The sequence below is a fragment of the Prunus persica genome, chromosome G1 (assembly GCF_000346465.2).
Source record: "Prunus persica cultivar Lovell chromosome G1, Prunus_persica_NCBIv2, whole genome shotgun sequence".
In the NCBI taxonomy this organism is placed as follows: Eukaryota; Viridiplantae; Streptophyta; class Magnoliopsida; order Rosales; family Rosaceae; genus Prunus; species Prunus persica.
The window spans coordinates 37,710,819-37,730,531 of record NC_034009.1 but is presented as its reverse complement, the minus strand read 5'-3'; the positions used below and the strand labels follow the sequence as shown (position 1 = coordinate 37,730,531).

The 19,713-nt window shown below is 36.9% G+C and overlaps 3 protein-coding genes across 4 annotated transcripts; 2 read left to right on the top strand and 1 right to left on the bottom strand.

Moving 5' to 3' along the window:
- LOC18793555 (casein kinase 1-like protein HD16) lies at positions 475–5,531 on the top strand. Its single transcript, XM_007225111.2, has 16 exons — positions 475–1,142; positions 1,475–1,585; positions 1,700–1,773; positions 1,880–1,949; positions 2,041–2,096; positions 2,211–2,282; positions 2,695–2,789; positions 2,889–2,952; positions 3,063–3,192; positions 3,273–3,491; positions 3,594–3,736; positions 3,822–3,996; positions 4,185–4,275; positions 4,358–4,515; positions 4,618–4,806; positions 4,899–5,531. Exons 1-16 carry the CDS (start codon positions 768–770, stop codon positions 4,956–4,958), a joined length of 2,082 nt encoding a protein of 693 aa, XP_007225173.1. The 5' UTR covers positions 475–767; the 3' UTR covers positions 4,959–5,531.
- LOC18788578 (protein SAWADEE HOMEODOMAIN HOMOLOG 1) lies at positions 6,141–11,527 on the bottom strand. Its single transcript, XM_020554187.1, has 9 exons — positions 11,111–11,527; positions 10,704–10,789; positions 10,568–10,613; positions 10,307–10,424; positions 9,924–9,987; positions 9,224–9,275; positions 8,891–9,034; positions 8,674–8,793; positions 6,141–8,579 (listed from the first exon to the last, which is right to left on the bottom strand). The coding sequence occupies exons 1-9, from the start codon at positions 11,165–11,167 to the stop codon at positions 8,535–8,537; spliced, it is 732 nt and encodes a 243-aa protein (XP_020409776.1). The 5' UTR covers positions 11,168–11,527; the 3' UTR covers positions 6,141–8,534.
- Positions 14,638–19,694, top strand: LOC18788804 (NADP-dependent malic enzyme). 2 transcript variants are annotated; one of them, XM_007222000.2, is made up of 20 exons: positions 14,638–14,818; positions 15,169–15,359; positions 15,951–16,071; positions 16,195–16,269; positions 16,387–16,538; positions 16,628–16,733; positions 16,854–16,919; positions 17,180–17,275; positions 17,392–17,463; positions 17,588–17,671; positions 17,755–17,853; positions 17,948–17,995; positions 18,082–18,135; positions 18,256–18,354; positions 18,443–18,532; positions 18,616–18,693; positions 18,821–18,895; positions 19,003–19,093; positions 19,184–19,312; positions 19,405–19,694. In XM_007222000.2, the coding sequence occupies exons 1-20, from the start codon at positions 14,789–14,791 to the stop codon at positions 19,491–19,493; spliced, it is 1,845 nt and encodes a 614-aa protein (XP_007222062.2). In that variant the 5' UTR covers positions 14,638–14,788; the 3' UTR covers positions 19,494–19,694. The 2 variants fall into 2 exon arrangements, with proteins under 2 accessions (XP_007222062.2, XP_020409774.1); XM_020554185.1 differs by lacking the exons at positions 14,638–14,818; positions 15,169–15,359 and adding an exon at positions 15,383–15,716.

Sequence of the window (19,713 nt, the reverse complement as noted above, 5' to 3'; positions counted from 1 at the left end):
AAAAAATAAAGTTGCAAACATAATTAGCTAGTGTGTGTTGATGTAAATTGCAGATGTTAGCTATTAATTAATTAATACTAATGCATAGAAGTAAAAGGGTCAATTTATTTTCATGGGTTTGATAATTTTAGTCAATAAAACTTTAGTTTTTGCTACAACAATTCAAAAATAATTTGAGTTTAACCCATCTCCTCCAGTCCTCCTCCCTTCCAACTTCCACCTTCCACCTTCTACAAAGTGGAGTACTTTGAGCCTTTACAAATTTTATATTGTAAATTTCCCCACATTGAAGTTATTTTTTGCCACAAGACCCCACATTTTAAATGATATATTTTCTCCTTTATTTTAAAACCCCCAATGAATAATAAATCATATAATTTCTTATCCAAATCAGAAAAAACAGGGAGTGAGTTACAAAATTTTAAGCATACTTTATGTTCCTAAAACATATATATTAAGAAATTTACAAAATAAGAGCCTGAAAAGCTTCTTTTCTATTTTGCCCCTCTCTCTCTCTCTCTATCTGTTTATTTTCTCTTTCGCTTCTCCGCTGTAGAAAATCTAGAATCCCCTTCTTCTTTCCAATTCGTTTCCCTCCACAGATCTCCAAATTCCCTCTGTCCAACCCTAAATTCATCGTCCCACACTCTCTCTCAACAATTCACACTGATCCATTTTCTATGCGCGGATGATTCTAGAAACTTCCATGAACCTTCCCGATAAGGCGCGTTTCGCTGCTGTCTTCATGGACCACCGCCACCCTTACCATGCCTGAGCTGCGTAGCAGACCACGCAGAACCCGGGCACCCAAAAACCCCGACCCGATTCTGAACCAGAACCCGAACCCGATCACCCAGCCTCAGCCTCAACCACCTCAGAAGCTAACTGTGCGGAAGACTAGGACCGCACAGAACAAGAAGAATAACAATAATAATCAGAAGAAGAATAAGGAAAAGAAGGCAGTTGGTGTCGGCAAGAGGAGGAGGGCCAAGGCTGGTCCGGTCATTGAAACGAGGTCGTTTAAGTTAGACGAAGAACAGGCTGGTGGTGAGGGAGCCATGGATGAGTACGATAGCGGTGGCCGCAGTGCCGATAAAGGTCCCGGAGCTGAGGATGAGGGCTTAGCTCCTATTCCCGAGAAGGTCAGTCTCTCTTTCACTTTTTCCAGTTTACGTTTGGATAATGAGTACGCTGAGAAAATGAAGGGAAGATATAAAATTTTGTGTATTTTTATTCTCGTTGCCATTTTTTGAACTGAGAAGTAGAAGAAAAATTCAAAATTCAAAATATAATTTTTTTGTTTATTAGTCTTAATTTGTCGATTTGGGCTGTGAACTCTTTGTGAGTGGGGCGTGGCAACAACGTGCAGTTTCTTTCTTAACATTGTGTTTGCACTGCGAACTATTTAGCATTATAGCATATCATGGTTTTTTGCTAATTGTTTTATATTCATTCTTCGATTTATTGACAACAGGTCCAGGTTGGTGGTTCCCCAGTATACAAAATAGAGAAGAAATTGGGGAAAGGAGGCTTTGGACAAGTGTATGTAGGTCGACGCATGGGGACTGGCCCTGGAGCTGTTGAGGTGTGCAATCATCTTCTTCATGGCATAACATCATTGTATAATTTGTTTCTGAAAAGAACAAAGACGTTATGTTGGATTTGTATTGTTAACGTAGCTGTTTGATCTAAATTTTAGGTTGCGTTGAAATTTGAGCATAGAAGCAGCAAAGGATGTAACTATGGCCCACCTTACGAATGGCAAATTTACAAGTAGGATGCTCCTATCTTCCCTTGTAGTGCGTTCGTTCTATACAAATCACATTCTCACCTTCCCAGTCTTATATTGTAACTCTTACTTAATCTTATGTCTGTACAGTGCACTCGGCGGTAGTCATGGGGTGCCACGAGTTCATTATAAGGGCCGTCAAGCTGACTACTACATCATGGTATGAGTTGTTTGCTCAAATTTCATTTTAATTGTAGTTTCTAATTAGCCAAGTTTGAGAATTTATGGAATCAGCCCTATTTTGTGTACAGGTGATGGATATGCTTGGACCTAGCTTGTGGGATGTCTGGAATAACAGCTCACACACGTAAGTTTCTCCCGTCTTTATACAGAAAATAAGGAAGGTATTTTCATTTTCTTCTTGCAACACTTATATCGTGGTCTGCTGCTCTAACACTTACTTCTACCGTTTCAATTTCAGGATGTCAATTGAAATGGTTGCGTGTATTGCCATTGAGGCAATATCCATATTGGAGAAGATGCACTCTAGAGGGTGATAATTTTATTTCAAATTTTCTGATTATTAGTTTTTTTCTTTTCAATATAATTCGTAGTTACGTTGAAATCATTGCAAATATAGTTCACTTATTTTTCGTGAAGATAGAATTCCATTGGTCAGAGAGTTATTTGATTTAATTTAAATCTTCATATTCTAATCCCTGTAATTGTGCCATGTGGGCTGTGTCAGTGCCACAACGTCCTGATACTTCTTTCCTATATCAATGCCTCATTTTAGTGCGTGATGGATGTCTGTTTAGTATGGTATATGTAGATGAGTGACGAGCAATATGTTGAATTCCTGTTAACCTGGTTTCCCATAAATGAAATAAAATGGCAATATTGAGTTGCTCTCCATGGTTTGCTTATCAAGTTATTTACAATTTCTCTGATGGTGTTCATGACAGATATGTACATGGGGATGTGAAACCTGAGAACTTTTTGCTTGGTCCCCCTGGTACTCTTGAGGAGAAGAAGCTGTTTCTTGTTGACCTTGGATTAGGTTAAGTCGTAGTTATATGATCCTACTTACAGCTGAAATTACTTGTCTGAGTAGCGTACCTAATACCTTATCATCTTGTTGCCTGTTTTGACTTGACAGCCACCAGGTGGCGAGATTCAACTGGCCAGCATGTTGACTATGATCAACGACCAGATGTTTTCAGGTGAAATAAATGCTGGTTAATTATTTGACCATAAAGTGGGATTTACCCTTGCAACTAAACCAAAAAACAAAAACCAACTGATATGTATACTGATCATTAATATGCTGCAGGGGAACGGTAAGGTATGCAAGTGTGCATGCTCATCTTGGTAGAACTGGCAGCAGGCGAGATGACTTGGAATCTCTAGCTTACACACTGATATTTCTTCTTCGTGGCCGGTTGCCATGGCAAGGATATCAGGTTCATAATGTCCAGAATTTGAGTAGGCATATGCTTCTATTTAATAGTGTATGTCACTCTTAACACAATATTTTTGTTAGGGAGAAAATAAAGGATTCCTTGTCTGCAAGAAAAAGATGGTCACTTCCCCAGAAACTCTGTGTTGCTTCTGCCCTCAGCCATTCAGACAGTTTGTTGAGTATGTGGTGAATTTGAAGTTTGACGAAGAACCGAACTATGCAAAATATATATCCCTTTTTGATGGGATTGTTGGTCCAAATCCAGATATCAGGCCAATAAATACTGATGGTGCTCAGAAGGTACTTTTAATGTTCTTGCATCTATACAGACTGTTTTTAGGTACCATTACTTATGGACCTTGGCTTCGAAATCGTCTAACTTATATTTGTTGCATTGTAAAGCTTATATGTCAGGTTGGACAAAAGAGAGGAAGATTGACCATGGAGGAGGAGGATGATGAGCAACCAAAGAAGAAGATTCGTATGGGGATGCCTGCAACACAATGGATTAGTGTATACAATGCTCGTAGGCCTATGAAGCAAAGGTATCTTCATTAAAGCTACATACTGGACTCTGTAATTCAAATTTGACCTAGAAGTGAACTAAGTAGATGTTTCCATCTCCCGTAGATATCACTATAATGTTGCAGATGTGAGGCTCTCCCAACACATTGAGAAAGGAAATGAGGACGGGTTATTTATTAGCAGTGTAGCTTCATGTTCAAATCTTTGGGCTCTCATTATGGATGCTGGCACTGGCTTCAGTTCCCAAGTTTATGAACTTTCTCCCTATTTTCTTCATAAGGTTTGTGTTCCATTAAATCTAGAATGGTTGTCTATCGAAGATTTGGATTTAGCTAGCTTTTGCAACTAGCATTGTTGTTTTTATGCATCAAATTATTTCTTTTATAATTTATACTACGCCACATGGATTATTATGATTGCCTGTGTAAGGAGATACATCAATCATGCCATTTATCTCTGGTTTTGAAGGAATGGATTATGGAGCAATGGGACAAAAACTACTATATCAGCGCAATAGCAGGAACTAGCAATGGAAGCTCACTAGTTGTAATGTCTAAAGGTTAGTCTAAGTATCTGTATCTGTATAGCTCGATTGCTTTACCAATTTAGTCATCTAACTTGACCTCTATTGCTTCATATAGGGACACAATTCTTACAGCAGTCATATAAAGTCAGTGAGTCATTTCCTTTCAAGTGGATTAATAAAAAATGGAGGGAAGGATTTTATGTTACTGCAATGGCCACTGCCGGGAGTAGATGGGCTATTGTTATGTCCCGTGGTGCAGGATTTTCTGACCAGGTCTTATTTGGATTTCCAAATATGTATGTTGAAATACCGTTTGGTGGTGAAGAAAAGATTCTGATAAGTGTGTTTTGGCTCCCTTGAAATGAATAATTGCAGGTTGTGGAACTAGATTTCCTGTATCCAAGTGAAGGCATTCATCGAAGGTGGGATCATGGTTTCCGCATCACGTCAACTGCAGCAACTTGGGATCAGGCAGCTTTTGTCCTTAGTGTTCCGAGGAGAAAACTGGCAGATGAAACTCAAGAGACGCTTCGAACTTCTGCTTTTCCTAGTACTCATGTTAAGGTGGGTTATTTTATTAATTGTTTTCTTCCTGTTTGTGGTTTCCATTTTATTCTTCTTTCTGAAGGCTCAAGTTTCTGTGGAAAATTGTGCAGGAGAAATGGGCAAAAAATCTGTATATTGCATCTATTTGTTACGGTCGAACTGTCTCATGAACAGCCAAAGTTATGTTGGGACGCCACTGATGAAATTCTGACGATTCACCTTTATGAACCACAAGCCAGCTTTTACCATTTAGTGACTGTTCAGAAGCAAAAATCCTCTCACGGAAAATTTGATTGGTCTTTGCATATGGGAGTTGATGTACGCTAAACTCTTCTTTATCGCCACCATAACATACATCTGTTACAAGTACTTGTGCACTGTCTTTCAATCTTTTGAGCTTATTTATATCTTTCATGCCCATTGGGAAGTTATTTATTCTTGCCTATCGTTAGAAAGATTGTATATTTCTGAGCAATAATTCCTCGGTTGAAGGCATGTGCACAAGTCATGTTTTGATTATTGATAGAATTTGGGAAAGTGCTCCTATGATTAGATGTGTCTCTGGACATTCTGAGCCCTTAAGTCTGTACTTAGTTTTCTTCATTTTTTCCCTGGGGGGTGAGAGAGCTCCTTTGTGGACTTTAAGATGAGATGTCTCAGTTTGACCTGAAAAACAGAAAACAGTTGTATACTTGCAAGCGTGAGTATGTAATGGTTTCTTAATTATTTTTTGTTTGTCTCGACCTCTTTCCAAACGCTTGTGTCCTTTGAATTACTAGCCACTGGTTATATACATTGCTGACCAATTCATGTCAGCATTACACATAAGTTGGCGATATGAATATGCTAGCTGTTCAGTGAATAAATGAATATCACAGGTTGAATAGTTGATAATTTTCGTCAAGGTCTTTGAAGCAGAACCACAATAGGGAAGGTTATATTGCACCAATTGATGAAGTAAGACCTGTGATGCCAAGAAAAGAAAGACCACCTATCTTAACATTGGTAAGTTGTAGGTCACAAGGAAATTTTATTCAAATTTCTCTTTATTGCAGCTTATATTGTGATTTTCTGTCTGGTTTTGTAGCTGTATGGTTTCATTATCTATTAGACAGCACTCAGTTCTTTTATTATGCTAAATCTCCTTAGCACTTCTTTCTGGTCGTCTCTTCGTTTTTTTTCATTTTTTAATCGTTTTATATGATGTAAACCACCGTCTTTGTATTAGATATAGGTGAGCTGCATGTGTGTGTGTGGCTTTGTGGTTCTTGCATATCCAGCCATGGTGATGCTATTGGAGAAAGTGGAAGTTGTCAAACCACAAGGTATGATATCTTTGTATTATTAACATCCCCCCCCCCCCCCCCAACTACCACTGTTAAACTTCATGACATGACTGCCGTTTTGTGTGACTGCATCATTCTCATGCATTTCTAACTTGCATTTATGAGCCTGCTCTTGGTAATTACCGCAAGAGAAGTACAAATTTGTCTTATTGTGTAACTAGTATCCGCATTGGTTTCTGTTCCGTTTTGATGGATTTAGTGTGTATAAGATTACTGTGGATTAATGTTGGTTTTAGTTCGAAGCACCTTTTTCACGGGACTGATAATTAATTGTCCAACTACTACTGTTAAACTTCATGACATGACTGCCGTTTTGTGTGACTGCATCATTTTCATGCATTTCTAACTTGCATTTATGAGCCTGCTCTTGGTAATTACCACAAGAGAAGTACAAATTTGTCTTATTGTGTAACTAGTATCCGCATTGGTTTCTGTTCCGTTTTGATGGATTTAGTGTGTATAAGATTACTGTGGATTAATGTTGGTTTTAGTTTGAAACACCTTTTTCACGGGACTGATAATTAATTGTCCAACTAAACAGACCAAAGTTTAGTATTAGCCTTATATAAATATTTTGTCTCTTTGCTGAAACTCCTGTTCATCTGTCTTAATTGGACAGAGTACTGAAGTTAGTGATACCAGAAGCAGGATGGGGAATGTTAGTTGGGAGAAATGGTTAAACGTTCTAGATAGTGCTTAGGAAAGTTAACTGATTTCGTCTAGGTATAAGAAACGTAGTTAAATGCAATAGAACAGATTAAGAGCTAGAAAAATGAATCTTGCATCACGAGTATACATTTGCATATGCCAAAAAGCATTGTTCGCCTTTTAGGAAAATAAGAAATAAAACAAGTTAAAGAATGAGGAGCCTTTACGAGCCTATAATTTGGAAGTTGTAATGGGTGCTTTCAGCCTAATGACATGATTGAGTTAAGCGGCACACAACCTCTTAAAAAATGTTCAGGAACTATGCATATTGTGCGAATTTCATTTATGCTCTTATTTTAATTGTATATCAGTCTAGAAGAAGAATGGTGCAGTACACCCATACAATTTCAACGTTCCTCTCAACTCCCCAAGCCATTTGGTTTTATTTCCAGTTGCAGAGCCAAAATGGTAGCCCGGAATATGGCAATGGTGTGCAGAATTTTCTAGATTGAACTGACCAGATCGACTTGAATCTGGCTGGTCAGAAAATGCAGCCAGGTCATGAATTGGCATTTCAGAAGACGAATTGAGTCTGTCATGAACCGGCCGAGGCATGGTGGTTGTTAAACTTTTGTCGAATATAATCAGATTTTTACTCGGAGAATGATTTCAATTGTTGCCATCATCATCCTCTGTTTAACTGTAAAAATTACATACTCTGATCACTGGTTCCTTCCCCTTTTGGCAACAGACGTCTGCCGGTAGGCCACAGCATAACTAGAGAGATGGTAACTTTTAAACATCATATGCAACGACCCATATTTGTGAGTCTTTTCCTTTCCCAGTATGACAACTTGATTTTGTTAAAACATTTTTCTCAATATCAATGCCATCCTTCATCACAAAACAAAATTAAAAAAGGACGATTAGCATCCAGCTATGAAGCGATTACTAAAGAGTTCAGGTTTAGGGTTAAGATGTTTGACAGAGGAGATGTTGAATGGATTTAGGAGTAAGTGAATAGATAATACCTACTTTATCACACAACCAAAACCCGCTCGCCACCTCCCCACCAAAAAAATACCGAAGGATAAACGTCATGTCGTAGATGATCAGTGATTATTTTCGAGGGCGGATTGCACAGTAACTCGCAGAAATTTCCCACAGAAATTTGGCGCCTGAATTTCATTGTGTTTTGGGCTTTTAAAGCTCAATGGTTTTGCTCGTATCTGGATCCGAAGATTTCGGGCTATATTTAATAGCTTTAATGGAGAACAGGAGGAAGGTATGGGCTTGGTACGGCACACCTTGGGAAATTGTATACAGCCAAGAAAGTGAAACGCATTAGAATTATGGAAGTTTCTGCAATGCTTATGGAAAGTAGGCAGGCACCTTGTGTTTGTACCCATTGCCCATTTTTCCCCGCCAGACCACCGAAAACGAGTCATGGTTTTAATCCGTTTTCTATACCTGCCTGTATCCATACATCCACAGTACAGTAGAACAACCCTAGAAGGCCAGAACTACAGCAACCAACATCACAATTCTCATTAAGGGTTGGAGTGATCCATCAAACTCACAACCACATAAGACTAACGCACATCAACTCGCCAGTACTCAACACTAATGAGTTCCCTTGCAAAGATTGACATCAACTCGTGCCGGTTCATGCCCTCACACAGCTCGAGGACAAAAAATTGACAAAACTGAGCTGGCTTTAGTGAAAAACCATTACGACAGTGCATGGCACCTCTAATGTGTTGGCCTTCGACATAATCTTCTCAATCGAACTCTTTCCTGGGGGAAATTAAGTATCATAACATCAGCAGTTACATACCTGAAGACAGAATTTAAAAAAAAAAAAAAAAAAAAAACTACTAACAATACTTGCCTCGATGTTGTCATGATTATATCGAATTGAGAAAAGACACCTGCATCCCCTTATATCGTGCATTTTCCTTTGGATTTCAATAATATGAGCATCATAGTAGATTGCTTGATCTCTCCTCTCCTAATTATTACCAAACCACCAAACGTGAACACTACTACCAACTTGAAACTGCAGTTGGTTATAGTATACCAAAACAGACTACAACTTTGGGAATTACCTGGAAGCAGAGGACAAGGTCTCCAACCTTCAAATTTTGACATTCTGAATGCTCCAGTGGTACAGAGCGTTCTCGCACTGCTCTTTTTACATTGACCCACTCATCTTCTTCGGCTCCAAATCCAACAAATCTGACACGAACTTCCTTTAATAAATGACAAAATCCATTTAATGAATTTATGTATGATTAGGACTGACTTTTGTACACTGTTTTCTAAATCTAAGTCTGGTCTCCAGTTAGATTTATATGGACTCAGAGTTCAGCCCACTGTAAATTGGAAGCAGTCAGCAGTATAATCATCAATAGGCAAAAGGTTACGATTTAAATACTTACAGTTTCCCCCGAACTAAGAGACCTGTGAGCAAGGAACGACTCAACATCATACCTGCAAAGTGATATAAGAGATTCAGACTCCACAGAGAGTGGAGAAACTGACGGTGGAACAGAGAGAGCATCTAATTGGCAAAACATCATATTCACATCAAAGTGTTGAGAAAATATTCTTTCCATTACAATTACTATCAGGGTAGCTATGTTTGCACTAGGCAATCAGAACATACAATTCAAAGAAGCACAAATTTTAGGAAGTCTTTCATGGTCACTAACAAGTTGAATAGCAAAGATTTAGGAAATACTCATGCACTGAAACTGTACTTAAATCTTCATTATACCTTCTATGTTTTGCCCCACCTCTTGTTTTAAAGTTGAGGTGGTTAAAAAGACCTTGAGGCATTAAACTTCTACTGTTGTCAGGTTAATTAAAGTGTGCATGGTCATTCATTCCTTAAATCCTGCATCAATTGCCTCATATCAATTTTTTTATAATTTAATATAAGCCTAGCTTTCCAAGCGCACCCAATTAAACACAAGGTCTTCCTTGTATTGCTGAAAACCTTGTTAAGAGGTGTACCATAAAATATGCTAATAGCCAACAAGTTAGAGGTTATAGTAGTAATAACAAGAAACTGATGAACTAAATATAAAGGACCACCAAGAAATCCAATGACAAAGTCACCCTTGTTTGTATACTAACCATGCCCCATCTTTTGATGACCTTGCCTCAAATTCCAACTCTGATATGTTTCCGGTCTTTTCTTCTGCTTTCAAATGCACAATATTAAAATTGGAATAAAATGATATGTGAATAATATTATGTGAAACAGAAACAGTTCAAACTTGAAATAACTTATTAGATATGACATTCAGTGGCTGGCTGGTAATAGAATGACAAATTTATATAATACAGTTCAAAACTTCAACTAGCTCGGTTGGTTTGTGGTTCACTATTTCTCTATTTTGGCCATAATAAATGAGCTCACCATACAAAAATCAGATTTAACCAGTTTACAAAAGCCTTACAAGCTTGCATAGTACTACAGCCTAGACATAAAAGCAACAAGAAGTTATGAGAAGCACCTTTAGGTATTTCAGAACTTCCAAGTGCCTTATTCAAAGGGCGAATTCCCTGTTGCTCAGAGATATTTTTGGATACGTTTGGCAACTCTTGCGCTCTATTCTGCAACCAACTTTGCACCTAAGACAATTGCAACAGAGTAGGGCTCTAAAGATGATTAATCAAGGACACCTTATGGTAACAATAGCAACAACAATATCATGGTATTATACAGATATACTGCAATAAAAGTAAAGGAAGAGAGAGCGAATGAAATGTGCAACCTCAGTCCATTTCACAATCGGTTTCCCAGCACGACCTGCGGAGCGACTGCATAAGCATAAGAAGCCAAAGCAAGACTTAGAGTAGGGACAAAAATTTCTCCGAAAGAAGAATCAGTAACCATGAAATGAAACTCACTTAAAACATTTTGCAATATTTTGACAAAATTGTCGCTCCAGCACTTGTTCTCCTAATTCCCTTAGCAATCTCTCCATTTTCTGAGTCTGTTCATAATGGTGGTGGAAAAAACCAAAAAAAAGCAAAGCGCAATTAATTTTTCAACAGATAATCTCCAATTAAGGATTGAATTCCACTGTATTGAGGTGAGCATGCGAGTTTTCTACTGACTTATTAATAATGGCATTCTTCAAGACATGGAAATCAGACAACGTAAATCACATTAGACAGTATATTTTCAAAAGAAGACCGCAGAAGCTGGGTGATAAGTAATTTTCAATAAACAAGCAATTCCCAGATAATGATAAAGGAAAAATAAATTAATTTAATAGAAAAAGGCGGAGAAGGAAGAGAAATTTATTCATTACCTCGGCCTTTGTAAAGCCAATGTGAACCTCTCTGTGTCTTGGACGAAGACGCTCCATTTACTCTCTCTCTCTCTCTCTCTCTGAAACCCCAACTTTAAACTTTGTATATTTGATTTCTTTCCCACTCTCCCTTTCTAATGGAAAACCCTAGAACTTTGTATAACAAGCACCTTTTTGTTCTGATTTCTTTTTCTGATTTTTTTAGTCTTCAAACGGAGCTCACTGTTCTGTACTTTCAAGTTTGACATGGAATGGAATGTCTGCTGTGTGTGCGTTTTTATGGACTTTGCTTTCTCACATTGGAAAGTGATGACAGGCTGAATTGATATGGTGCCAACTCAAAGCCCAGCCCAGCCCAGCCCAGAAGAGTGTTCAGGCTCCTTATCCATTTATGGGAACCTGATCCTGTGGAAGGGTGGGGTTTGGATGAGTTAGTAAAAAAATATGGGCTGGGGTGAGGCAGTTTGTACTTGAAATTCAGATATTGGAATATCACACTTTACTTGCTGTGTTTTGCTAATTACTTAGCATTGTTTAGCATAATGTATGGTCTGTTGTATCATTAGGCATATAATTAACAGATAAAAATTAAATTATTGAAAATAAAAAAAAATTTCCGCTGCCAGGAGTCAAACCCGGATGATAAACTCAAACCATTTTATTGGGCTACAACAGATTGGATGCTATTGATGGGAAATATAATAATATAAATGAACATTATTAACCATATAATTTTAAAAAAGAAAAATATCAAAAAATTAAAAGAGGTTTTCCGTTGCCAGGATTTGAACTTGGATAATTAACTCAATCCAATTTATTGGGCTACAGCAAATTAGATGCTATATAAAAATAAAAGCTTTTTCCCTGCCGGAATTTAAACCCGGATAATAAACTCAATCCAATTGATTAGGCTACAGGAGACTATTGTCATAAATTGGAATAACAATTATATATATCATGAAACATTGTTGCAATTTATATCTTGCCAATATTAACCCTCTCTGACAAATATGTAGTGTTGTGCATTTAAACAACAAATACCGGAAATCAGCGGTTTTTAACCGATATTTTCGTTTAGAGTAGATTATCACTTATATAAAAAAAAACCAAAACATGTATCATTTTTAAAATAAAACTCCAATTTTCAACTAACGTGCAACTTAACATCGTTAGTCTTTCTTCTTCTTTTTCAACATCTATGTAAATTTGATGATTGGATCACCTTTTTTTAAAATAAATAAAAAAGAAAGAAATCTCGATGGTATGAGAGGACTTTATTTATAATCAACATTCAAAAAATAGAGGACATGAAACCTAACCCGAGTACAGTCATTAGTAGTTGTCTAAGCATGAAGGATGAACGCAAGGCCGGAGTGGCAGCACTTAAGGCAAAAAATTATGAAACACGAGTATAGGAACATATATAAAATATATCAGCATTCAAAACCTACTTGTTTGTTGGGGTCAATTTTTTTGATTGTATCATATTTTATTTGGAGAATTATCAAAATCCCACCAACTTGGATGTACAAGTTTCTCATAATAATTGTTTCATTTGTTTTACATGCATATATAATATATTAATGCTTTAACGTGCAAAGAACAAAGAATGAATTAAAGATTTTTTTTTTTTCCATAAGATATATCTCATTAGGTCAGCATAACATAACCACAACAAATTTAGGGATTTGATACTTTCTTGTCCCATTCTATTATAAGATTTTTCTTAGAAAAATAATATGCAATCATTAGGCATCCACCGTTGTACAATGTTGATAAATACATATATTATATATATTTTAGGATATTTTCTATTAAAAAAATAATAATATATTAAACTCACACACATAACACAAATACATATATTAGATTTATTATCAATAATAGTACGCACATGTAACATAATAATAATTATTAATAATTTGATATTATGTGTGAGTGAATATATTGGTCGCGATTTTAATAATAAACTACATGTCGTATTACTTGTTTCAAAGATGGCTGCAGAGTCCAAGTCTCCAATCAGCAGGGTAATTAGGACGAATTGATCGGCTAAGAATTGATAAATTTGCTGGGGTAGTTCCGGATGTGCCAACAACTATTTTATTAACAGACCAAAGAAAATCACGCAGCCATCAACCATGAAAGAAAGCAAGTATGAACTGTTTGAATATGTTGCCTACCATTCATATTCATAGAATCATGCGATCTGTGTTAGGTGCGATGTCTTCTCTTCTAGATTTTTACAGTGTATTGGAGAACAATTTTGTAGCACATAATCACAAGACACCCTTTTCTTATAAACCGAGATGATGTTCGAGTAGTTGCATGTGAAAACAAAAAGGTTTTTTATTTATTTTTATTTTAATTTTTAATTTTTAAGTTTTTTTTTATGTTCATGGTTACTGACAAATTTCGAAATGAATTTGAATCCGCTGATTTTGAATTTTATTAGTGATTTGCGAGTGATTTCATGTACTATTTATGTGTTACTAGTATTCGTTAAGTATCATGAACAAATATTGATTAAAAATAATGTCCAAAGAAAAGGGAAAGGAATTTTTTTACTGGTCTAAGTAAAAATTACACAAATTATGGTGGCGTTCTTTCACGATTACAAAATTCAAACGCGTATTAGCTTACAATAGAATGACAACTTGCGCATATGAATGCGAGAAATTATTTTCTCATTCTTACCCCCACAATGAACGCTTTATACGACTAGCCAGTCAATTTCTCTGTCTCAAAAATTTCTTTCTTGGCGTACGTGCCATTTTTCTTTGATATATTTCCATTTGTTGAATAAATCTCTTATTTTAAAAGAAGAGAGTAGACTAGAAAGTAAAAAAAAAAAAATTCAATATTAAAAGAGCTCTTGAGTTCGAATCTCCTCTTTTTCGTTGAATAAAAAAACAAAATCATGGATTTTAAAGGAAATACAAAAAGGAGAAATTAATTGCATAGAAAGCAAAGGCTAAACTACAGGCACACAGAATGGAAAACGCGGTGAAATTATGAATAGAGAGTGATGAGCACTATGGATGGTAGAGAGGTAGGGTAGGTTGGCAAGCAATGAAGAAAACGGCAAGCTTTTCTGTTATAGTGACGGGGGGGTCAAGTCAATTTTTGGCAAAATAATCAAACAAAGAAATCATGACATTATAGCATATGAGCAGTAATATTTGAGCTTTTAAGCAACAAGGAGGAGAGTGGTTTTTTTTTTTTTTTTTTTTTCCATGGCATTTCAATCTCTTACAGCTAAGTGGTTAGGTCGGCAAATTTAAGGCCATGCTTTAGACGAACACGACATTTGAACAATAAACAACTGCAATAGGGTTGTTGAATTTATATATAAAACAACAAATTATAGATATAATAACAGGACAGCGACCAAAGAAAAGGGCTTAGTTTAATGGCAGCCAACATACAGCTTTTTTATTTAGTGGTTGCGATTTCACAAAATAATTTATCTTTTTCTGTCGCAGCACATTGATGACCATAACCAACATAGAAGATGCATAACATGAATTGGGAAAATCATGCACAAGGAACAAAAAAAGTAGTATTCAAATTTAGACCTCTGGTCTACAAGTCAATACCATTTATGCTAATTTAATTGATTTTTCTCTCTCTACAAACTCTGTTGTGGAGGGGACATAATATTTGCAGACCTCCAATATGATGTCGCTGAGCAGGCACAATTTCCTGGTACGCATATAATAAAACTATGCCATGTTATTGCAAGACTGACATGCCCTTTCAATAAAAGTTGGCATTTTTTAATTAGTTGAATAATTTTGTACACGTGGGTTCTTCTCTTTGACATTGAAAGTTTGAAACCTACCTTGTTTTTCAGTCCATTGTAATGGTGAACCCAAAAAGGTAGGCAATAAACCCAAATCTTACTCTTGAGTTTGCTATAAAAGGTGGGGTTTGGTTTTTGGTCTCTGCAAAACAAGTCTGTTGCTTTGCCAAATTGCCTGTGTTGGTGCTTTGGTTTTCTGCTTCTGCCATTGCAGCTCTGCATTGTTGCTCTGTAAGCCTTGTGTTATTTGCAGAAGAGACTAGTAAGAGAGCAAAAGGTTGGAGCTTTGATGGGGAGCTTATTGAAGGAGATAAGGAACGGTGGCCACTCAGTGGCTGATACTGAAAGCAAGGCTGGGCTTGGTGGAGGTGTTGAGGACGTGTATGGTGAGGATTGTGCCACGGAGGATCAGGTCCTCACACCATGGACTGCCTCTGTTGCAAGGTGACGCAGACAGCTCTTTTCTAACCGTTATGGCATAGTTATAAATGGTTTTTATTTTTTATTTTTTATAATTGTGTTTTTGCATTTTGTCTGGAACTTATCATAGTTGTCTCTATATGTTTTTTTTTTGTTTTTTTTATTTTTTAAATTTATAAAAGTTTTGCTCCTTTTTAGATAAGTGTCTGGAAATTGGTGTTTTAAGGCTCAATTTAGTTTGCAGGTTTGGGCTATAGATCAAATGGTAGACCTTTTTCAGTTGGTTTCTCTGACAAAACTTTGTTTTAGATTCCAATGAGAAAATTATCCAAAATTATTCTTCTCAGATTTATAGGGATCACAGAGACAATGGATGTGTTGGTATGAGCAGATTGTTTTTTCTCTTCAGAAAATTGTATTGGAACTTAAATTTGTAGGGCTGACTTTTTTATTCCCCAGCTTGTTCTTAGATTTCACTTAGCCTTTAGATGTTTTTCTCTCTTCATTTCATGCCCTTTGAAACCATGTTTCTAGTTAATGAATCAATTGCCAGAAACTTAAATATGCAGAATTTTAATTCTTTTGTGCATCATCTGCAATCCAAATGTGTTACAGTGGATATACTTTGCTGCGTGATCCACACTACAACAAGGGACTTGCCTTCACTGAGAAGGAGAGAGACGCTCATTACTTGCGCGGCCTTCTGCCTCCAGCCATCCTGACTCAGGAGCTTCAGGTCACAAAATGACATTTCTTCAAACTTCATTTTCATCCTAATGTTTACCCAATTAAACTGTTGAATGATTCCTTTTTAGTGTTTATTTTCTGCTAAACTTTCTGTAATAATTTTGGTGACCAGGAAAAGAAGTTGGTGCAGAATCTTCGCCAGTATGAAGTTCCATTGCATAGGTACATTGCCATGATGGATCTTCAGGTAATTGATTGCTTGTACCAGTTGAAACAATTGAAACTTCAGATCAATACAAATTACATTATAGGGAGTTATTAATTTTTCATCTTTTCCTTGTGGCTTTCTTGATGTATTGTACAGGAGAGAAATGAAGGGCTCTTTTATAAGCTTTTGATTGATAATGTTGAGGAACTGCTTCCTGTTGTGTACACCCCAACAGTTGGTGAGGCTTGCCAAAAATATGGGAGCATTTTCAGGCATCCTCAGGGTCTTTACATCAGTTTGAGAGAGAAGTACTGCCATCTGATAACGTTTTGAACTTCAACTCTCATAATTAGTTGCATAGCAGTCAAAGCATATATTGAATGATGAAATTTTTCAGGGGAAAGATCCTTGAAGTACTAAAGAATTGGCCGGAGAGGGGCATTCAAGTTATTGTCGTGACTGACGGTGAGCGTATTTTGGGGCTCGGGGATCTTGGCTGCCAGGTATGTGTGGCAGGTTCTGTTCTATGTTGAAACTGTTGCTTTGAACCATGTATATTTTGCCTTTGTCTCTAGTTGAATTTATTTTCACTTTGTTTGACATAAATGTTTCGAATTTTCCAGGGCATGGGAATTCCCGTTGGGAAGCTTTCTTTGTATACAGCACTGGGAGGAGTTCCTCCTTCAGCAGTAAGCATTTCCAAACTGCTGCCCCCTTTCCTTGACAAACATTTGCATTAATTTTCATAGGTCAAGTTGGCCCGAACTTGGCTGGCCTGTGGTTGTATTTCTGTTTATGCTGAGCAGTTGATGACTTCTTCATGCAAGTGTCTCAAAAAGTGTTATCAACCACACTTGACCTGGATAAGTTAGCTGAGTTTAAAAATATGAGCAAGAGAAGCTATTCCTATACTTCCAGAAAGTTTACAGATTGCATTTATTGTTTGCAGTGCTTGCCTATAACCATAGATGTCGGCACAAACAACGAGAAGTTGCTGAATGATGAGTTTTACATAGGGATTAAGCAAAAGAGAGCAACTGGACAGGTTTAATGTTTTATCTTTTCACCTTTATCTTCTTTTTTAAGTTGCTAATTCTGTTGACAATATGAAATATGAAATTATGTAAAATTGAAGTGGTTTCTTTTACCTTTGTGATTTAGGAATATGCAGAGCTTCTAGAGGAATTCATGACTGCAGTTAAGCAGAACTATGGGGAGAAAGTCCTAGTTCAGGTAGAAGTGTTTCTAATCTTTCATGTTATCTAGTTTATGGAACTTCTGAGTTCTGTCCACCTGGTTTTTTCGTTATCTGAATAACCCACTAATCTTTGCTGTTTATTTCTTGCTTAATTTTTAGTTTGAAGATTTTGCAAACCACAACGCATTTGAACTGCTGTCCAAGTACAGCAAAACTCACCTTGTCTTTAATGATGACATACAGGTAACATAATACACTTTCTTTTGACAGTTAGCAATCTTTCTTCCAGGAACATTTTCAAACTATTTTCTTTCAATTTGGTTCAGGGAACAGCATCTGTGGTCTTAGCAGGGCTCATATCTTCCTTGAAATTACTTGGGGGCCAATTAGCTGATCATACTTTCTTATTTCTGGGTGCTGGGGAGGTGAGGCTCGGATAGTAGTATTCAAACTTACTGTATTCATAACTGCTCTGGTTTTTTGATATTGTTTAACACTTTTGCTGCTTGGCTACTCAAGGCTGGAACTGGAATAGCAGAGCTTATAGCTCTTGAGATATCAAAAAAGGTATTAACTTTCTTACATCCCCTCTTCCCCAAAACACTTTCTTCAGCTAAGCATTTTTTATTAACAATGTGTTAATTTTTTTGCAGACCAACGCTCCGCTGGAAGAAACCCGCAAGAAAGTTTGGCTTGTGGATTCTAAGGTACTTCCTCCTTCAGAATATATATGCATTTACTCAGTATCTACACTCCCATAGCTTTCTCTTTTCCTGTTTCTTTTCTTTTTCTTTTCGGATATAACCATGGTATCATATTCATTGCAGGGACTGATTGTTAAATCTCGCATAGGATCACTTCAACATTTTAAGAAGCCTTGGGCTCATGACCATGAACCCATCAAGGAACTTGTAGACGCCGTGAAGGTGTGAAATAATGTTTTAATGACAGAATATCTATAAAAACAGAAAATAATTTCCCCCTGTGATCTTACAAAATGCCCCTCTTCATCAGGCAATCAAGCCGACGGTGTTAATAGGAACATCTGGTGTAGGAAAGACATTCACAAGGGAGGTTGTTGAGACCATGGCATCCTTAAATGAGGTTGATTTTCTCTCCTCCTCCCTCCATTATATTCATATATGATGATTAGTTTAAGTGACGTTGATCTGGTGATTGGCATGCAGAAACCTCTCATTCTTGCTCTTTCCAATCCAACATCACAATCTGAGTGTACAGCTGAGGAAGCTTACGCATGGACCAAGGTAATTAATCCTTTTTTTCGTTTTTTCTTTATTCTTTTTTCCCTTTAGTTTTCCTTAGGGCAGTTTTGTGGCTAGATGAACTAGCAGAGCTCTGTTTGATCATGATATCCATTTTTTTTATCCAAAGGGTCGAGCAATCTTTGCTAGTGGAAGCCCATTTGACCCTGTTGAATATGAGAAGAAACTCTTAGTGCCTGGCCAGGTTTGTACCTTCCAACTCAAGGAATTTTTTTATCTCCTTGTTCACTCTCTTCATTGAAATTTATGAAGGACAAAAGGACCTTACTTTCTCCTAACCATGTCATTCAGGCCAACAATGCCTACATATTTCCTGGTTTCGGTTTGGGATTGATCATGGCGGGTGCCATTCGTGTACATGACGACATGCTTTTGGCAGCCTGTAAGTACTAACAAATAAGCTATAAATTACCATTGATAATCTACTTACCTTCATTATATAACCACTTCCATCTCTAATCTTGTGCAACAGCTGAAGCTTTGGCTGCCCAAGTTACACAGGAAAACTATGACAAAGGAATGATTTACCCACCATTTACCAACATCAGAAAGATATCAGCCAACATTGCTGCCAAAGTCGCTGCCAAGGTTTATGAACTTGGTAAGTTTCTTTCTGATAGGTCATGTTCATACAAGCATTGCCTAATAAACACAATTTACTAAATCTTAGGGTTTTGTCAATTTTCTTTCTAGGTCTGGCTTCTAATCTGCCTCGGCCAAAATATCTGGTTAAGTATGCAGAGAGCTGCATGTACAGCCCACTCTACAGAAGCTACCGTTGAATTTTGAAGCTGCATATACATCCCCGGCCTACAGAAGCTATCGTTCAATTTCCAGTGTTTCTGTAGTTGCAATTTCTCTGATCAAAATAATTGATTACTTTTCGTTTTCTGCCAAAAGAAAAAGAAAAGGAAAGACTACTTTATTCTTTCAAATTCAACATCAAATGAATTAGTATCAATATCAAAGAAGCTTTACAACCATGCCCCGTACGATTTGATG

Excerpts from the sequence above, each read along its gene's own strand:
- LOC18793555 (XM_007225111.2), top strand. The coding sequence starts at position 768 with ATGCCTGAGCTGCGTAGCAGACCACGCAGAACCCGGGCACCCAAAAAC. Across the intron at positions 2,097-2,210 it reads TGGAATAACAGCTCACACAC|GATGTCAATTGAAATGGTTG; the intron begins GTAAGTTTCTCC and ends TTTCAATTTCAG. Across the intron at positions 4,807-4,898 it reads TTCCTAGTACTCATGTTAAG|GAGAAATGGGCAAAAAATCT; the intron begins GTGGGTTATTTT and ends AAAATTGTGCAG.
- LOC18788804 (XM_007222000.2), top strand. The coding sequence starts at position 14,789 with ATGATGTCGCTGAGCAGGCACAATTTCCTG. Across the intron at positions 15,360-15,950 it reads TGGACTGCCTCTGTTGCAAG|TGGATATACTTTGCTGCGTG; the intron begins GTGACGCAGACA and ends AATGTGTTACAG. Across the intron at positions 17,464-17,587 it reads GGGAGAAAGTCCTAGTTCAG|TTTGAAGATTTTGCAAACCA; the intron begins GTAGAAGTGTTT and ends CTTAATTTTTAG.
- LOC18788578 (XM_020554187.1), bottom strand. The coding sequence starts at position 11,167 with ATGGAGCGTCTTCGTCCAAGACACAGAGAGGTTCACATTGGCTTTACA. Across the intron at positions 10,425-10,567 it reads CGATTGTGAAATGGACTGAG|GTGCAAAGTTGGTTGCAGAA; the intron begins GTTGCACATTTC and ends CAATTGTCTTAG. Across the intron at positions 8,794-8,890 it reads ACCTTGTCCTCTGCTTCCAG|GAGAGGAGAGATCAAGCAAT; the intron begins GTAATTCCCAAA and ends GGTAATAATTAG.